This window comes from Pipra filicauda, unplaced genomic scaffold (assembly GCF_003945595.2).
Source record: "Pipra filicauda isolate LSUMZ 115617 unplaced genomic scaffold, ASM394559v2 scaffold217_size2002032_pilon, whole genome shotgun sequence".
Lineage (NCBI taxonomy): Eukaryota > Metazoa > Chordata > Aves > Passeriformes > Pipridae > Pipra > Pipra filicauda.
This window is the reverse complement of record NW_024104329.1, coordinates 635,900-654,298: the sequence shown is the minus strand read 5'-3', so window position 1 is coordinate 654,298 and position 18,399 is coordinate 635,900. Positions and strand designations below refer to the sequence as shown.

General features: G+C 36.6%; 1 protein-coding gene across 1 annotated transcript in view; it reads right to left on the bottom strand.

The window, feature by feature from the left end:
- The window catches only part of MUC6 (mucin 6, oligomeric mucus/gel-forming), a 66,901-nt gene that overhangs the window by 19,198 nt on the left and 29,304 nt on the right, over positions 1-18,399 (bottom strand). Inside the window, exons 2-16 of the mRNA XM_039381203.1 lie at positions 12,088-12,328; positions 10,546-10,672; positions 9,315-9,402; positions 8,092-8,201; positions 7,354-7,561; positions 6,888-7,010; positions 5,828-5,948; positions 4,869-5,007; positions 4,601-4,705; positions 4,185-4,257; positions 3,782-3,919; positions 2,756-2,917; positions 2,113-2,207; positions 1,332-1,464; positions 119-368 (exon numbers count right to left, since the gene is read on the bottom strand). Of these exons, the coding sequence (XP_039237137.1) occupies positions 119-368; positions 1,332-1,464; positions 2,113-2,207; positions 2,756-2,917; positions 3,782-3,919; positions 4,185-4,257; positions 4,601-4,705; positions 4,869-5,007; positions 5,828-5,948; positions 6,888-7,010; positions 7,354-7,561; positions 8,092-8,201; positions 9,315-9,402; positions 10,546-10,672; positions 12,088-12,328 (2,113 nt within the window). The remainder of the gene's footprint in view (positions 1-118; positions 369-1,331; positions 1,465-2,112; positions 2,208-2,755; positions 2,918-3,781; positions 3,920-4,184; positions 4,258-4,600; positions 4,706-4,868; positions 5,008-5,827; positions 5,949-6,887; positions 7,011-7,353; positions 7,562-8,091; positions 8,202-9,314; positions 9,403-10,545; positions 10,673-12,087; positions 12,329-18,399) is intronic.

Genomic DNA, 18,399 nt, shown 5'->3' with positions numbered 1-18,399 from the left:
GTGGAGTGAGCAGCTGTGTGATGCTTAGCTGCTTACTGACCTTAACCGTCAGCAGAGACACATGAAGACCCCTCACCTCCATTTTCAGTTTGTTAAGCTTTAAACTTGACACACTTACCAGGTGATCCCACCAGTTATTGTTGACTGGTCAGGCAGGATGTATTTTCTATCTTCCAAATAGCAGGGACAATGAGATTTACGAACACACTCATTCTTGTGGTTTAAGTACAGTCCTTTAGGGCACTGGCAGCCTTCAACAGGAATATCAGTTGGATGACATTCCAGGGCTCGGTTGGAGAGTGACAAGCATGTCCTGTCACATGCCTGAGCGTTGTAGCTGAATGTTTGATTGCCAGTGCAAGTAATGGCTGTAAAAGAAGAGTGTATGTTAAACTTCATTTACTGATCCTCTTCCTTGTGAAAGGTAACTGTGCTCATCACGTGCTGCTTATTTTGTGTCAACAGCTTCAATGCTTAATGCTTCCAGTAGCTTCTCTTCCTATGGATATGGAGCTCTAGCAAAACGTATTGTAGACCAGGGCTTAACAGCAACTATGTAGCTGTTTGGAAGTTTCGTGAAAGTTTAGTTGTTTGGAAGTTTCATGAAGGTTAAATATGTAACTGCTTCTTTGTATCTTGGAATAAATAATGCAAAGAGAAGCTTTGCAGAAATATCAATGTATTTTTGAGTAGCTTTGCAGAAATATCAATGTATATTCGAGTAACTGTGAAACCTGTACCTAAATTGCATAAAAACAAAATCAAATCTGCACCCAGTTTTTCCTAGTTCATTCTCATTTTACAGTACAGTATAACCCTATTTATCTGTCTATTCCATCACTTAATTATCAAGTCCTGGAAGCATCCACATGCTCACCTTAAAGCATATGAATAATCTTCATATAGACTAAAATCACAATCTCCTTCTGAAAGAGACTAGAAGGATATTCAAAAGTTGGGTATCTGTTATCCCATTTCTGCTTTTTTCTTCTTTCTGTTCACTACTTTTCTCATTACTCTTAAGATGATTTGGACACCGTTTCAAATATTGCATTACCATTTTGGTTTGTTTTTTTTTGTTGTTGTGTTTTGACACATCTGCAATGCCAGCAGCTCCTGGGAAAACAGTTTTTATACCTGCTGGTTGGCCTACTTCAGCAATATGTAGTTATTTCCGTAAGCACTGACAAGTTGTTTTAAAATAAGTTCTTGTTCTTACTCAGTTTTGTCACAGGTGAATCAAACACGGAATATTCTAAATGGAAATAGGCAGACCTGCATGCATGCATTCATCTGATGGAAGACCATTAAGAGCTGCTTCAGTTACTTACTACAATTGTCCATACTGCCTCTCCAGTCCTCAAGGATTAAACCCATTGAACTGCATGCTCGTGCATATGATCCCAGAGCAGAACAAATGTATGGAAAGGTCTCTTCATAGTTACAGGCCTGGTAGACACATCTCTGAAACCCAATACATGGAGAATACTTTGTTACTGGGGTGCAGACATCTGGAAGTGCTAAACCCTCGAGGTATTTAAAAGATGTGTGGATGTGGCACTTAGGAACATGGTTTAGTGGTGGATTTGCTAGTGTTATGTTTATGGTGGGACTCAATGATCTCAAAGATCTTTTCCAAACTCTGTGATTCTATGCTGAATGACAGAGCTAAGTCAGACAAAATACACAGTATTGCATAACTAAAACTGAGGGAAAATATCTGAGTAATTGCTTTGCTGATGTAAATAAAATATACTTAATACCTAAAAAATGCCTGTTTATTCGCTGCTTCTCATTTTGAATTCTCAAAATGTTTTGTGTAGATTGGCAAATACAATGAGCTCAATTATGCCCATGGTAAAATCAATACTTCGAATAGTTACAGTTGTCATGGACAACCGCCGGATGAGCAAAAATACCTTCTGATTCATAGGAATGGGACTGGTGCCTATGAACAGACAGACTTTCAGTGTGGAGGAGACATAATTTTCAAAACCACACCTGTTCCTTTGCTTCTATGCATTGCTGATTCCATGCGTGGGATACTGTCTATGAGCACAATCTGGTTTCTATTTGGACTCCCTCTGTACAACGTCTATCATAATTTCCTACCTTGTAGAAAGGAATAGGGTTGACCACAGCATGGCATTTCTCGAACACTGTACCCTTCTTGGTGAGAACGGAGCAATGAGTCTCAGCAGATATTTCTAATGAAAGTAAATCACAAACATTAAAAATAGAAAGTTAGGGGAAAAAAAGAAAAAAAACTTTAAAAAAACTGATATGTTACTGAAGGTGAACTTTTGGCAATGACGGATTGAACAATATGACAACTTCTTAACTTGTTAGCTTCCATACTCTGTTTTTGTACAAACAGTTCAGTAGGGTTTTTTTGTTTGTTTGTTTGTTTGTGTTTAATGACCAATAGCAATAGAAACTTGGGAAGGCAAAGTCTGGATTTCAGTCACAGTACTTTAGAGCAACCCGAAGACATCCATAGACATTGCAATTTCACTGGATAGATCACCAAAACCCTCTCACTCTCATTCATCATCTCAATCCCAGATCTCTGGAATGGAATCTGATAAGTTTTCACTAGATATGAATTCTAGAAATCAGAAATGTCTTACTGTGACAGAATTTGTGATGTCTCAGTTTCTGCTTCTACTAAACTCTCATTTCCCTGGTATGAGCTTATGGAAGTGTCAGACAAAGCTAGCTGGAGACATCAGTTACAACAGGATCATCTACTTACTGTTTAGTTGACTCAAAGCACAAGGGTCAGTCTCTCTCTCTAAAGCAGGATGGCAATTTCCTGCCCTCCAGGAATCTACAAACAAGGAGGCTGTCCCTTCAGTGATATCCATGCTAGTCATGAAGTCATCTGTAGTGTCTCCATTGTAATTGCCACACAAACCTAATAACATCAGAAATGCAAAGGACAGATGACAATTAAAGAATGTGTACACAGTGGCCTAAGTTTCATTTTATAATAGTGAGAAAATTGATTCAAAAGCTCTGTGTAGAGTGTCAGTGAATACTATAGATCATGTACCCAGAGAATCTTGATTATGTACACATTCAGTTACTGATCCTCTGCCTCCTCAAGTGAAGAGTGTCAACTTCTATTTAATGACAAATTCATAAAGAAGTTTTTGTCTTGTTTATAGAAACAAGTGGTTTTAAGTGATATAAAAGAGAAAGGCCATGAAACACTTATGCAATTGCATGTTTTCTTATGCATGTGAAATCCATAATGACAAAAAATATGCATTTTGAATTTGTAAAAGATAAAGCCTCTCTGTAATTCCCCATGATCAGAATGCAAAATATGCCTGTGTGGCTAATGTTGCTGTGCAATAAACATAAACTTCTCCATCTGGTGCTTATCTGCTGAGAAGCTTTTAGATTCTTAGGCTCATTGTGTTTACAGTGATCGTGCACTACATTCAAAGAACCATGTGCTCCAAGATGTAGAGACCACACAGACTTACTTGTTGCTCCTTCACTGTGTAGCAAAACACATATTGAAAAAGGCACACATAAAACATGTAAAGAACAGTATTATATTACACATGAAAAATGTGACCCATTTAATTTCTTTAATTTGTTTTAAAGTTATTAGCAAAAAAAAAATTCTTGGCACATTGAGTTTCCAATGCAGATTTATTTTTTTTTCTTCGAGTCCAGAGAAGAAAACTTATTTCTTAAAGGACGAGTACTAAGTTTTCAAAATTATAATCCCTACGTTTCTCCTTCACACAATGACTAGATTACTTACCTAGTGTTCTGCCTTTGAATTGTGATCCAGCTTTCACATGGGCTTGGAACACAGGTGATGTTTGAACTACAAGTTCCAGCCCAAAGGTTGTATGCATTTGAACGTACATTGAGGACTGCCTGAAAACAGTAATGTCTCCTAAAAGAACAAGGACATTTAGAAATAGATATTTTGGTGATATTGCAAGGTAATGATTTTAATGCATATAATAAGTGTTCTAGCATTCTGTCTACAACTCTTCTCCCACACACAACTCTCCACAGAGGAACAGATGCAATAGGAAAGACTTTAACCCTCTTCTAAAACCTCTGGTATTAGCAATTGGAAATTGCAAAGGATGCTGGGTTGTATAAAACAGACATTTAATGCAATTTGGGAATAACTTACATTCCCCTTTTTTTACCTGATCTGTAAGGCAGCCGCTTAAGTTCATCATCATCTGTGAGGAGATCATTCTGAGAAATCACAATTTTGTCCTGTAAGAAGAGGACATGGAATCAGAAGTAATTATCTGTACTGGTGGTATTTATACGTTCTTTAACATAAACAACTATATTGTCACTTAATAGGAAAAGATTGATTCAAGCATTTTGTTACATATTATTATGTACTGCTTTTAGCTTTCACTTTGAAAATACTCTAACTTCCTGAGTTGATGTACTAACTGAGATCTTTACTGTGTGTGCATGAACAGGAACGTATCTTTAGTATCTATTCCCCATAATTTTTCAGTTCAGGCTACTAGCAATGACTTTAAGTACCTATTTTGCTTATCTGGTTACTGATATGGTGGATGGAACCTGTGGAGGGAATACCTACCTTTGTGGATAGGTAAATTATAGCACTAAGTGACGTTTCGGAATGAGAATAACCAGTCTTTTCGTATACTGCCATTAGGGTTCCATTGTGTGGCAGGCTGGCACTCTGGGGGGAAACAGTGAAAAGAGAAGTCTACGTCAGAATAATGCTGATTTGTAGAATCAATGTATATCTTAGGAAGACCTCAGTCTGTGTTTCAATAGGAAAACAAAGACAGACTAAAATACATCCATTTGATATTTTGTGTTTCTTAACTGCAGGAAATTACCTTCATGAGAACGTAAGTGCAAACCCCATGGAATATGTACGACCTGGAATCAAACGTGGTAACAAAGGAGCCTCCTTCCAGTGAACACCTTCCAGGACAGGGCAAATCTTTGCAGTCCCATTGACCCATCATACATTTGCTGTGGAAAACAAGAAATTCTGTGTAAGGTTATTCTCGTACTAAGGCCCTGTTTACCAGCTGAGGATTTGATATCCTCCTGTCTGGAGGTTTCTCTGCAGCTAATCAACATGCAAAATTGGTTAGTGAACACAGAGTAACATACACATACATTCTGAACTTTCATTTTCAGTACTTCGGAATTTTCTTCAGACTCTAAAAACTCAGCTACTTCCTAGTAATGGAATATGTCATTTGTACCACTTTTCCCCTTACACTTACATTTGAAGATGGTCATCTTAATTCAAAGTTGTTGAACTTTTGTATGGATTGTCAGTTAATGTTCCTGAATCATGAAAAGTGTGTTCACCGTTGCATTTCTGAGGATCAAATTCCATTACTTTTCCTTTACATTCTTTGTTAGAATTATGATAGTAAGACACGCGACACCAAAAAAATTATTCCACTTTTAAAAAAATACTCTGTTATTATTTTCTGTTGCAAAACAGAAATTTAGTTTTCAGCACTGATCTGGTGATCAGAAAGACTGAGACTGCCAAAAAGAAATTGTAAATACTGGATATTTGCTTTGTACTAATTTTCACTTTCAAAGAGGAGATATAAATACTACTGTTTCATACGGTCTGAAAGGGTATTTTTATTTGTACAGACTAATCATGAAATGAGACATGTACCTCTTTAATTGCAAATGTATGATATGTGGCACTGAAAGAAGGTGGCCTCAGAGATGGTACGACACATTTGCAGCTCCCCTCTGAAAAGTTAGGCTAAATTTTCCAATAACTTGGTGATCTCTCATAAAAGTACCTGTTGCTACTCACCAGGTCCTACATGTTGCTTTCATTGTCTCACCAGGAGCGTATGGCTTCCCATTCAGTGTACATGGACACTGGCTAATGTGAACACACGTTCGATTCTTGGAGATATCATCAAGAACAGTTCCTGCCAAAGAGAAACAAAATACTTTTCCACATCCTTACTTAGCACTAAAGCTTCAGTGCTTTCTGAAATTATCTTGAGTATGCTATTCTTCCACAGTCAGTGTCCATACTTCGATATAGAGTATACAGGAAAATTTCTCTTAATTAAAATAAAACTGACTCTTCACAGTGTTTGGCTGCTTTCTAACATGAAAGTGCAGGCACTTGTCTTATTTTGAAATTTGAACTTAATTTGAAATAGCAGTAAGGTAGAATGTTATTTTTATTTTTCCTTTTTTTTTTCCCCCTATGACACTCTAAATTGACTTGGGAATTCTGAAGAATAAACACATTATATTTCCTAGAGTACTAAGTCTAGTTCTAAATATGTAACTCACAACACATTAGTTTTGACTGCTATAAATTGGTGATGATATTGATGTAAATGCCCACATTGGAGGATATATCAGTTCTGAAATTTTCTCAGAAACAAGGCATATGATAGTAACAATTACAATTTTTGAAGGAAGTTCATCTTGAACTATTTTAAAGGGAATTTACAAAATGCCCATGATATTGCAGAAGTCATCCGAGGTATGCTACCTCTTTCAGATGCCCTTAAGGGCTAGATACCTGTTTGGGATAGGAAATTAATTAAGCTTAACTCAATGTAAATTATAGTACAGAACTTTGAGCAGGCAACACATCATTATCCCATAACAAATCATGGTTTTGTGAAGAAAATGATTTCATAACTCTGTTCTTGCAAATAGTGACCAATCATCTTTAAGGATCATAATTAATCAAGACTCCAGTTACATTACACAAGAAGTAGCAGTTCTAGCAGCACAATGCCCCGAAATGCACGGCTAGTTCATTATTAAGCAGTCTATTCCACTTAAGTGGATATATGCAAAAAAAAATATTTGTGTCATTCATTTAGAATATGATGAAATGATACCTTCTGGACAAAAGCAACCGTAGGTACAGTGACTGGAACAGCTGTACTCTGGGTTGGAACAGGTTTTAATACATGGAGAACCACATTCCTCATAGATTTGGTTTGCAGAACATTTTCCCACAGCTGCAACAAACAGCAGAAGTGTTAAAATTTTAAAAGAGAACAGTCTCCTGTTGCAAGTTTGAGAAATTAAACAGTTTTCACTTGGTGATGTTCCTCTGTTTTATTGTCACTGATCTAGACATAAGAGCTATATTTCAAGCTTCCCTCTTCTCCTTTGAGGTTTCCTTGCACTCCTTATTTTATCAAAGACCACTGTTGTTCTCTTAAGAAAATCAGTTTGATACAAGACAGTAAAGACTTTTTTTATCAGTTGTTTTACACTCCAGTTATTTATCAGTATCCCTGTATTTAAGACACAGAAAAGTTAAGCACAGCCTCGCACAAATAAACCATTTGAACTTACAACAGAAATTTTCAGTTCTCCAGTTGAACACCATCTGGTGGGACATAGCACATTGCCTTGAATATTCTGACAGTGTAGAGCAAGCGCAGTTGTTTTGTCCTGGCTCACTGCAGTCCTGCATATCAAGCTGGCAACGAATGACAAACCCGTCCTTTGGCACACTGCAGGTTGGTGACACCAAATTAAGTAGCTGAGAGCAGATCATGGCCTAAATGAAAGGAGAAAGAAAATTGTTCCCTGTCACACTGGCTACTGCAGTATAGGGTCTCAGAGACTCTCAGGCACACTGACTTTCTTTTCATCTAGAACTGTAAGTGATAGCAGTTAATAGTGGTTGTCCCTGTTATCGGTGCTGTTATCTGACATGTTTTAGGCATTGGGAATGTCTTCAAGTCTGTACCTCTTATAATGTCAGGTCTCTAAAAAGTTATTAAAGCTTTACTGGTTTCTCTGAATTTCCTGGCATGACCTGAATGAAACTCCAGCAAGCTGTGAGCTAAACACTGGTTGGTTTTTATAAGTGATATAAATCCAGCCTCAGGAATGCCCATGGGCTTTTATTAAAATGTATTTCAATGCAAAGAACTAATTTTCTTTATCATATCAGGCTATACAAATGTTGACTTTATGTTTTTTCATGGAAGTCAGTTTTATATTTATTGCCTCTCTGTTGTTGATTTCTATCTTCCCCCTCTGTTAAGAATCACACTACAGAGAAGCCAAGAAGATCTTCCTTACATATTTTTTGTGAGGAACAGTAGAAATTGGTATCTCCTCAGACAGGCAGATCTCTGATGGATCATCCATTTTTTGTAATGCAGCAAATTTGTACGTGTCCAGCAATTTACCTGTAAATTGAAGGGTTATAATTTGTCAGCAAACAGCCCATGTTGGTTTGTTTACTTGTTGCTGTGATGTAGAGAAACTCAAATTCTACTCTTTGACTGTGAAATGTTCTACAAATGAATTTTCCCAATGACAACAACTGCCTCTTTTGCCCTTTACCTGGAGTCTATTAAACAGAGCGTACTTTTATTACCGTGATCATTTCTTCAAGTTATTTCCCAATCTATCACATTTACTACCTTAAATGCTGCTACTGGTTTTCTGCCAGCTGTGTTATCTTTTGCCAGTTGTTAATTCATACCTCTTCTCCTTATCCCCCATTCTTATATCTTCCCCTATATATAGGGTTAAACTCATCACAACCCAAAGATTATTATATAATTTTTAGAACTCATTTCTGTGACGTGTATAGAAAACTGCATCTGTCTGTGTTGATCTAAGATTAGTTTACTGTGCAATTTAATGTCTCCACACTAGCACTACAGTTCAGATTAGCAGTGTGCTTTTAAAGCAAATATTCCAAACATCCCCTTTTGTTTTTTTCTGTTGTGGAGTGGTCTTGTCATATGGACTACCTTTAAGATTTAACCAAGCTGAAAGATAAATTCCAAGAGCTTGAGTAACAAGCTCCAACTACTAATGGGCAATAAATCAACAGACCAGATTAGAGTGACTCAGAAGTGAACCCCCTCAATTCCTCAGCACCATTTCGATATAAAGATCTACAATTATTGAGACACACTGTTAATATTCTTGTCAACTATGTTCTTCCTATTATTGCCTCATCCTTGCCTCTGCCTATAGTAATTATTTCCTTCACTGGGCCTTGCTGTGAGCTTAGACTGTGTGAAATTTGGGAGAGTGTGACCCTTACCACCCGTTTCTAAAGTATAAGAGAGTTCTTATCACTTGCCTGAGGAACCCACAATATTATGCTCACAGCAGATAACAGTGTGTACCATAATCTAAAATAGGTATGTTGGTGACCCATGGAACCGCTTTACTCACTTCTGAAACTGAGTGAGCAGTCAGAGCAGTGCTTTTACAGTATTAAGCTTTCACCTTGACTCACTTTAACTGGTTTTCCTTCCATGTGAAACGTCCTTGTATCTTACCTTCACGCACAAATTCATTCCATTCATAACCATCATAATTTCCACACATTCCACAGACTTTCCCCATGTATTTTTTTTCAGCCAAAACCTAAAATAAAATGGAATGAAACATTTAAAAGGATCACCCTGAGTGAAATTATCTATACAGCATTAACTTACTCAAACAAATTCAGTTCAAGGACGCAACTTAAGGTGATCCTTCTCATGATTTTCAATTACTTGTTTGCAGGAAAAGTTTTGTAAATAGTAATGCCTTTTCCCAATAGGTAAATAGTGATTTATTTGTTTATCTATTTAATAAAAGAATAGGATTTGAAGACACTTCCAGAGAATTAAGGAGGGGGGTATAATATTTTAAGGAATCAGAAAAGAAAACAAAAAAGCGAAATGATGCTGTATCCTGGCTCATATCTTTGTTGACAGAACATGAATTTCAGGTTTCTTCTCTTAAGAAATTGAAGGTTACAGGAAGAAAATCTGTTTTCAGAAAAAGATTATTCAGTTATCCATTGCTCTGGAGACTAAAGTGGTAGTATTACTACTGGCTACGATCAATTAATTATTGTGAAAATCTTAGGTCAGAAGTAACCTGACTACAGAAAAAATATAGTTTGTACCCATCACAGTAGCCTTTCCTCTTATATGTGTTATAGTAATGCTGATAAATCTCCCAGAAAATTTATTACATATCGTTCTCCCTGTTTTAGCAAACATCAATTTAGATTTCAGTGTCTTTTATGGTAATAATATCACAGGTCACACTGAGAAAATGTACTGGGGATTTTGGAAAGAAAACCTGAAAATATTCAAAAAAAGGAAAGAAACAAAGAAACTGGCAGAAGCACTGTATGTTTGAAACCAAAAGATGTCCTGTGGAAGCACAGTAGAAAAGACTAAACTATGGCATACACTGTTAAATTCTACACAACTTTAAACAATAGTAAAACACTGCAGCTGCTGGAATACCCTGAGGAAAGATTAAAATGTGTGAAAGTGTCCATAAATCTCAACATTGGTGGCTTTAGTCAGCTACCAATGCTGCAAGTGAAAGGAATACACAGGTATAAAATGAACAGTTGTTTTTTGCAAGAGGAATGGAAGAAACAGGAAAAGAATAATTATCCAAATAGTAAATACATGCAAAAGCACCCAGTAAGTCTAAAGAGTTCTTGTCATTCCAGTAAATAAAATGAGAATTTTCTTTTCTGCTTTTTGAGAACATTTTACTAACCATGAGATAGTCATCATTGTTCCACATGACAACTAGTTCCATCTCCATCAGCTTGGCGACCAGGCGGATGTTGTGTCCATAAGGTGCTATTTGAATTCCATTGCTAGTATAAGGCAACTTAATAATTCTGTAATAAAGGAAGAAGAGAAACTGACCTTCTCATTCCAATAATATGCAGGAATTAGTTTGTGGGGGGAGTTTTATATGATACACATACAGTCTGAGTACTTGCAGCAATATGAAATAGAATTTTTTTCCTTCGTAGCTGTGACATTTTAAGATACACTAAAATGTCTGTTGATTGAAAATCAATGCCAGCAGTTTCATAGAAGAATCACCAAAGATAGATGCGCAGTGATTATACTAGTGAAAATGTTTGCACAGGACTTGGCTTCTTCACTTGGTTTATTTTTATCAAGGTATAGCTGCATGTTTCAAGAACTTCTAACAATAAAGTTTCTGTGGTACAACTATTCTTGATTATCCTGAAGAGACTCTACGTACTACAGCCCATTAATATAGGAATTATTGCTATGACTGAAAACTGACAAGATTAAAGAAACCCATAATATGAATGTTGTAGCAGAATTAGGTTTTCATCCCTGCAGATTAATTTTAATGCTACAAACTAACAACATTACAAAAGAAATACATTTTGCTAAGTGTTCAGTGGTACAATTATGAGAAGGGGCTGAAAGACCAAACCAGCCTTCCACTTGAAGCATGGCTATGTGCAACACTAGACCTGCTCATGGCATTTGGTTCTTGTGACTGTAGGTCACTGGAATGGGCCCACAGATATAGTTTTTCTGGAAAAAAAAATTAAAAAAGGAAGTCTTTCTAAATACAGTTTGCTAAATTAAGGTATAGTGTAAATTGTATTTTTGTTGTAATAGTTACTGTGCCCAGGTAAGTATAATAAGATACACACAATCCACAGTCAATTATTTCCTGTATCCACATGTACTCAGAGATAAAAATTCAACACCAGGCTGCCTATCTGATAAGGATACTGAAAACTTCCCTGGAGAAATTTCCTGGTATGGGAGCAATTTGTTTAGAGGAATGAACCTATCCAGTATTTCTCTGTTGGTTGCAGAGTTCAAAGTTTCTCTTATGCCCTATGTATGTGTTACCTTTAGCAAGGTAAATGAACTCGAAACAAAACACAGGAATTTCAACTAGTATCTACTAAAGGGTATAAGCTGTTTCATCTGTGCTTGTAGTAGAGATAAGTATAAGCAGACTGGTAGTATCTAGGAAACTGTAGTTACAGTCTGAGAACTGTTTTGGTCTGAGAATAGTTTATCCCTTTGCCTACAAAAATGTACTCTAAGCTTGATTCAAATGAGTGCAAATGCAATACTTATCTAGAGAGTGTAATGCTTGATGGGAAGCAATGGGAACAGAGTCCAGTTAGGTGTGTTAACTTCAGTGATTTGTTAATTAATTTTAAAAACAAAATAGTCATCTTTACTGTAACTGCTATATAAATCCTTGCCTTCTCTAAAAACTTTTTTCTTATTCATCCCAGAATCTTACCCAACACTCCTGACAGAAATGCTGCCTTTCTCAACAATGACAACAGAAGGTCCAAGCTCAATAATGATCCTTGCAATTTTTTTGTCCATCCCACGGCGGAACTGAATGTTGAAGTCTGGGCTGGTTTCATCACATACAGTTGCAAAGATATAGTTGCAAGTCCCAGTGAAGTCATACTGGTATTTATCAAAGGTTGAAAAATGGCCTCCACCCCATGTAGAACAGGAATCCTTGCTCAAAACTACAAAAGAGAAAGAAAAACACATTTAGGCCTCCTAAAAGCGTATTTGCTCATTCTGACTAGCATTTCAAATAGACAGTAGGAGAAGCTATTCAAGTTTCTACTCAGATTAATTCTGTAAACAACATCCTAGTCCTCTATTTTTGTTTTTTCTTTTGTAAGCTCAGAATTTTAGCTCAAGTCAGGAAGTCAAACAATATGCAGAGGGAGAGCAATATTATTACTTACTGTAAATAGAGGAGAGTTCCCCAGCTTCCTAGCTTGGGAAAAACCATTCCAACTCCTTCATGAGTAATATAAAGGTTTACCTTCTTATTTCAGTCTGTTTGAGCTGTTTGCAAAGGCGACAGCTTGCTACTGGAGAGACCTTTAACATCTCAGACACAGCATTTACCAAGCTATCTGTGGCATTACTGTATCATAAATAATTGCACAGTCAATCATGAGATATCCAAAGACAGTCTTCAAAGCTCAACTTGTCAGTCCCCACTTTTTTTGGCTCTGTATTTGTGTGACAAACTTTCAACCAGCCTTATAAATATATGGAATGTTTTAATCAGTTTTCATTTTTAAGAAGTAATCTGAACTTTTCATCAGAATAGACAGATTTTTGGTGGTGGAAATGAATCCTAAAAAAAAGAGATACAGCTCCAGCTCTTGTTGTAAAAAGTTCTGTACCTACTTACAGCATTTGAACAGTCCCTTTGAAGCAGATACTTCTACTGAAGTAACTAAAATCATGTCCTCAGTTTTATATTTCCAGGCTCAGATTGTTAATTTTCATTTTTTAATTATTTTTGCTTATAGTGTTATATGTCATATTTTTCTTATGGTGTCAGGTATCTTAGAATATATCTCAAAGCCACTTAGTTAAATTTAGCAAAGTCTACCTGCAATTTATATGCATTGTTTTAAAGCCAAAAGATTTTTTTTTAACTCCTAAGGAGTGATCAAATTATTACAGAACGTCACTGGTTTTATCCAGGTCATGTAGAAAATACTGTTTCCCAGAGAGCTGTTACCTGTTGGTAAAAAGTATTCCTCTTCCATACTTCTGTTCTGTCCTGAAGGTCTGACTGGAAAATAGGAATCATCTAATTGTTATCATTGGTCCTTCATGCCCAAGTCCAGCTAGTTTAACATATTGTGTTTCAGTGATACCGACCACCAAATCCCAGAGCGTGCCACGGAAAGATTAGCTGGGGTTGCACAATGGTCAGAGTGCAAGAGGTGCCCCTTTCTATAAATACAGGAGCGTGTTCAGTGTATTGGTTTTTATTTAAGTCTTATCAAAGAAAAATAACAAATGGGAGTGTCAATAACTCAAGGAAGTTTAAAACTAGATTATATGTTTGTCTTTTGTGCTCAGTTCTTTTATTAATTAATATAATGGGATTTTCTTTTAATTTGTCATATCCACGCTCTGCTGTTCCTCTTGCTGTAAGAACAGACAGCATGCAGAGATGAGTTCCTGAATATTTGGGATTTTTGTGTCTGATCACAAGTCTTCAACTATTTTTACTTTTAGGATGAATTTCATGTAGATTTCCATGCTTATGCTGATTGAGAATTCAGCTAATGCAAGCCACTCTCAGTTTATTCTGCCTAAAGAAATGCTTCTCATTATAATTAATTTGCATTTTATATAATTGGTTTTGTTCTACACCTCTGCATTTTCCCCAAACTAGATAAAAGAATTTCATTGCCAACCACTGATATGCAGAAAGTTTCGGAGTACACAAGAATTGCTTTTTAATGGTATGTAGAAGTAAAGCACAGTATTTTAATGCAAAACATTATAGATTACTAGGAAGATTTTCTGTAAATAGAATATGATAGAAAAAAATGTTCAGAATACTTTTTTAAAAAGCATCTTGTGAAAATGTGTGGTTTTAGAAGGGTTATAGCTTTCCATATCCTGGCTTAACAGACGAACATATCATGCAAAATATAGTATCCCATGACAGCATGATGACATTTATTCATTCTGATCACGGACATGGAAAACTAAATGTTTGCTGAATGAAGTTTAAATTTAGAAGTTAATGTCTCACATTTCTTCAGAAAAGGACGTGTGAAAAGTTGTATTGGTTCTGATCAAGGGCTGATGTAGCTCTGTGTTTTATTTCCAGCAGTGATCATTAACAGACTGCCCAAGGGAAGACTACCATCAAGTCAAGCATATATACTTCCACAGATACTCTCTCAGTCTCCAATTATTTCCAGTTCAGAGAATTTTGTGAGGCTATTGGGATTTTTCTGCTTTTCTCCTCCCTTGAGCTCTGGCTTCCAAGTACGTGTTCCAGCCTCCTTTTGAACAGAACCAAAATTTCTTTCTAGTAGAAAATGCCACAATCACTGCTGTCAAAATTTATCATTTTAATTATGAGTTAACATTTTAATGATATCTGTCTTTCTAACGGTACTTCTGATAGCTAACATTTTTAGTACTTTAAAGCTATAATACACTAATTATTTTAGCAGTGAACACATTTTTACACAGGTAAGGTCTTAGTATCTTACTATTTATATTTCTCAGATTCAGAAGGACTAGCACAAATTCACAGTAAGTAGGTGGCTGGAGTTAATTTTGTGTACAGATTTGGATGCATCCACACAAGCCATTCTTTGGAGTTATGGGAAAACCACTGTTAAGCTACTAGAATTGTGGCAGTAGTAGCTACAGCTGGCATAGCTCAATGTTGAAGCAGAGATCTGTTCATACTCTCCCTCCCCACTGGCTGCTGGCTATAAAGCTGAGGAAGAAGTATGCCATACTCTGATTTTTCACTTGCATATAAATTTGTTTTAACCTGAAATCTTTAAAATTATTTTTATAGATCTAATCTATACAGAGAATGAGTTTTATTTAACCTCCTGGATTTTGCAATATCAAAAGAATCCATATCCTAAATTTTTAGATAGTATTAGGCAGTAATATGTAGGAATGAAAATCAAGTATATCACACAAATGACCCCAATAGCAAATTTCTAAATGTGGAGGGCTACTAAACTGCTCACAGTTTCTATCCTTAGGCATCAAAACCTCAGCATGGCACACTAAAGCACTTTCCATTTACTTAAAAACTTACGAGTGAGACAACACATTTTATCATCTGTTTATATGCAAAGTTTTCATTCAGAATTTCTAAAACTAATGCTTCAAAACGTATGCTCCTTGAGGCAAAGACTGATTTTTATTATGTGTTTTGTACAGTGTCTTCTGCAATACAGAATTGATGCTGAATAGAGTTGTCACTCATAGTTGAATGTGAACACTAAATACCAGGTCAGGCACTTACTTCTTTGCAGAGATTCTTTCTGTTTTTGGAGAAAAATGTGGGGCCAATAATTTCCTTCAAAAGCTGCAAAAGAAACAATGCAACACAATGAAGTTATCCTCTGAGCAAAACAAAAAAAATATTTGTGTATTTATTTATTTTTAAGCATGCTACAAGTCAAAGCAGGGACAGCATATATGAACTGTGTGCTTCTACACAAAACTGAATGGAAATTATAGTGGAAAATCTGCCAGAAATCCTGTGCAACATGAGACTTCCTGTACTTCATACTAAAATCTTCTGTTCCCGTTAAAAAAAAAAAAAAGAGGGATAAATCTTTGCTCATATTTCTGAATTCTTGTTCCACCCTCTGGGTAGAAGTAGTGGAGGGAATAGCCAAAACTAGGACAACATGGGAAAAGTATTGCCCCATGTGTTCTTCACAAGAATTATGGGATCTGGAGCTGAAGAGTGGGAAATCCCCAGGCCTTAATTGTTGGTTTTGCTACTCATGCTAAGGCAGAATGATGAAGGTGTTACCTGCTCTCTTCTGTACACCTCCTCACAAAACCTGTTTTGGTTAGGAGAAGCCAAGGAATGTTTAGCAAATGCGGAGCACAGCACGGTCCCTCTTCCATCTCAAACCCAGACCTCCAGCATGTGCACAACTGCACCACGTTTTCACACATACCCGAAGGCTCTTTCACTTTCCTGCCTTGCTTCCTGCCAAAGTGTGATCAGAATGACACATGGAAAAGGGCCACCACAGCCAATCTACAAGCAGGGAGCCCTGTGCACTGCCTGGGCATGGAGTGGGCTTTCATAGAGTCCACAGCTGGATGGTAACAACCAAAGCAAGATGCAAGAATAAGGTCCTGGGGTGCTTCTGAAATGTGATACTCATTTTTACAGTTTCTAATGTCTGGTATTTCTTAGATAGCAGGAGCAAATATCCCATAGAAACCATATAATTCTCTATTATATGTTTAGGATCTTTTGCAACATAGAAAATATTGTGGCAGAAAGTTTCTTTAATCACATAAACCAGGACAAGGCTCAATACATATCTATATATACACTACAGTTCTGCAGGGTTCTGTTGCTTCCTTAGACACTGCAGTGATTTGAAAGCCTCCAGGGAGCTCACCAGCTGTAACAGCCTCTCTAGCCAACTCCATGCTGTGCTGCTGAATGTGAGGTAATATTTATTATGTGGTATCTCAAGGACTGAAGGAAAACAGGTGAGGTTCTGTTTTTTATGTGAGGCTAGATTAAGGCACAAGAGGGAATTTGGGAAATAAGAGTTTCAGTATATGCCTTTGCTTTGGATCTGAGATCCAGATATCTCCAACTTCCCCATCAGTCTATGCCTCAATTCTTGTCTGAAACAATACTTATTGTAAAAAGATGCTATCTAGACAAACTAATCTAAGTTTATAAGAGCTAAAATACAACACTGGTGAAATTGTATACAATGAACAGACAGAAGGGAAATAAATCAAGAATGTAAGTTCAGTGACAGAAGTGCTCCCACCCTAAATGTTCTAATAGCTTTAAATGGCATTCATTCCAGTCAGTTGTCTAGGCTCCTTTCACAGGCTGTAAAAGTAAACGCAAATTTACTGAGTACAATTTGACTCGCAAAACATGTGGCTAACACGGAACAAATGAATTATACACAAAACTTTTATTTCTCTCCATTGATGTAAAAGAAACCTTAGGTGACTATCTGCAGTGCAAATGCCAAGGCAGCAGTTTAGGGAGATGTATTCCTTCTACCCTTCTGTATTCCCTCCACCCTTCTTCCCAGATAGTGTTAATTTCAGTGGGACAGTGCTCTACAAACAAAAATAAAACTCAACATAACTTTTCTAAGTTGAAGTTATAATAATAATAATAATAATAAAGATAACATAATCACTTCTTGATAAAATAAACAAGAACATTTCCACAAGAAAGAAAGGGCACAAAGCAATCTCATTAGCTGCTGAGTTGCAAGCTGCTGTACTCACTGCATGATCAGCACTTTAACTTCCAAAGTTGTCTGACACCACTCATCAGAAAACCATTGTAGATCCTACTCATGCTGCCTTGTCCTCTAGAATTGGTCAGCACTGGCCAATAATTGTTTGAAATTTTGCCAGCGCTTTAGTACAACCTCCACGGTTGGCCTGCAACTCACCAGGCATTTCCAGAACACAACATGTTTCTTCCAAGTTCCTGGTGAACCATGCATCGCAGTATGGACACCACAAAAGGTAACAGAGTCAGTTTGCAGCTATCAAGTTAACACTCCCCATACCTAAAGTTGCTGCTGCTATTTCTGAACCCCTGGTTTTTGATACCTCCATTTGTTCAATAATCTATTATTGTTGGTTTAACTATTCTCCAATAGCTACAGTTTAATCCTAAACTTCAAGTACTACCTTTATGGGATTTAAGAGAGTGCAACAGCTGCCTTCCAAGGATATTTGATTTGCAGAAATTGAATATATGCCTAAAACACTACTTCAAGTCAGATCTACTTAGAGAGCTTGATGTAAAGCAAAAGGTCTGATAATTAATGGACAAATATTTTAGATCAGGACAGGTTGGTTTACAAAGCTTATTTGCCAGCTTTTCAAGTTCAAACACCTAAGCATGGCAAACAAAATGTAAGATATACTTCAGGTTTGGTATTTAGACTAAATTTGAACATAACAATCATCCTGGGTTACATGGAGGTGTGAAAGAGTTGTATCAAAAATAACTAAGGAAAATAACTAAGGATGTGAAATCCACTTTCAGGTT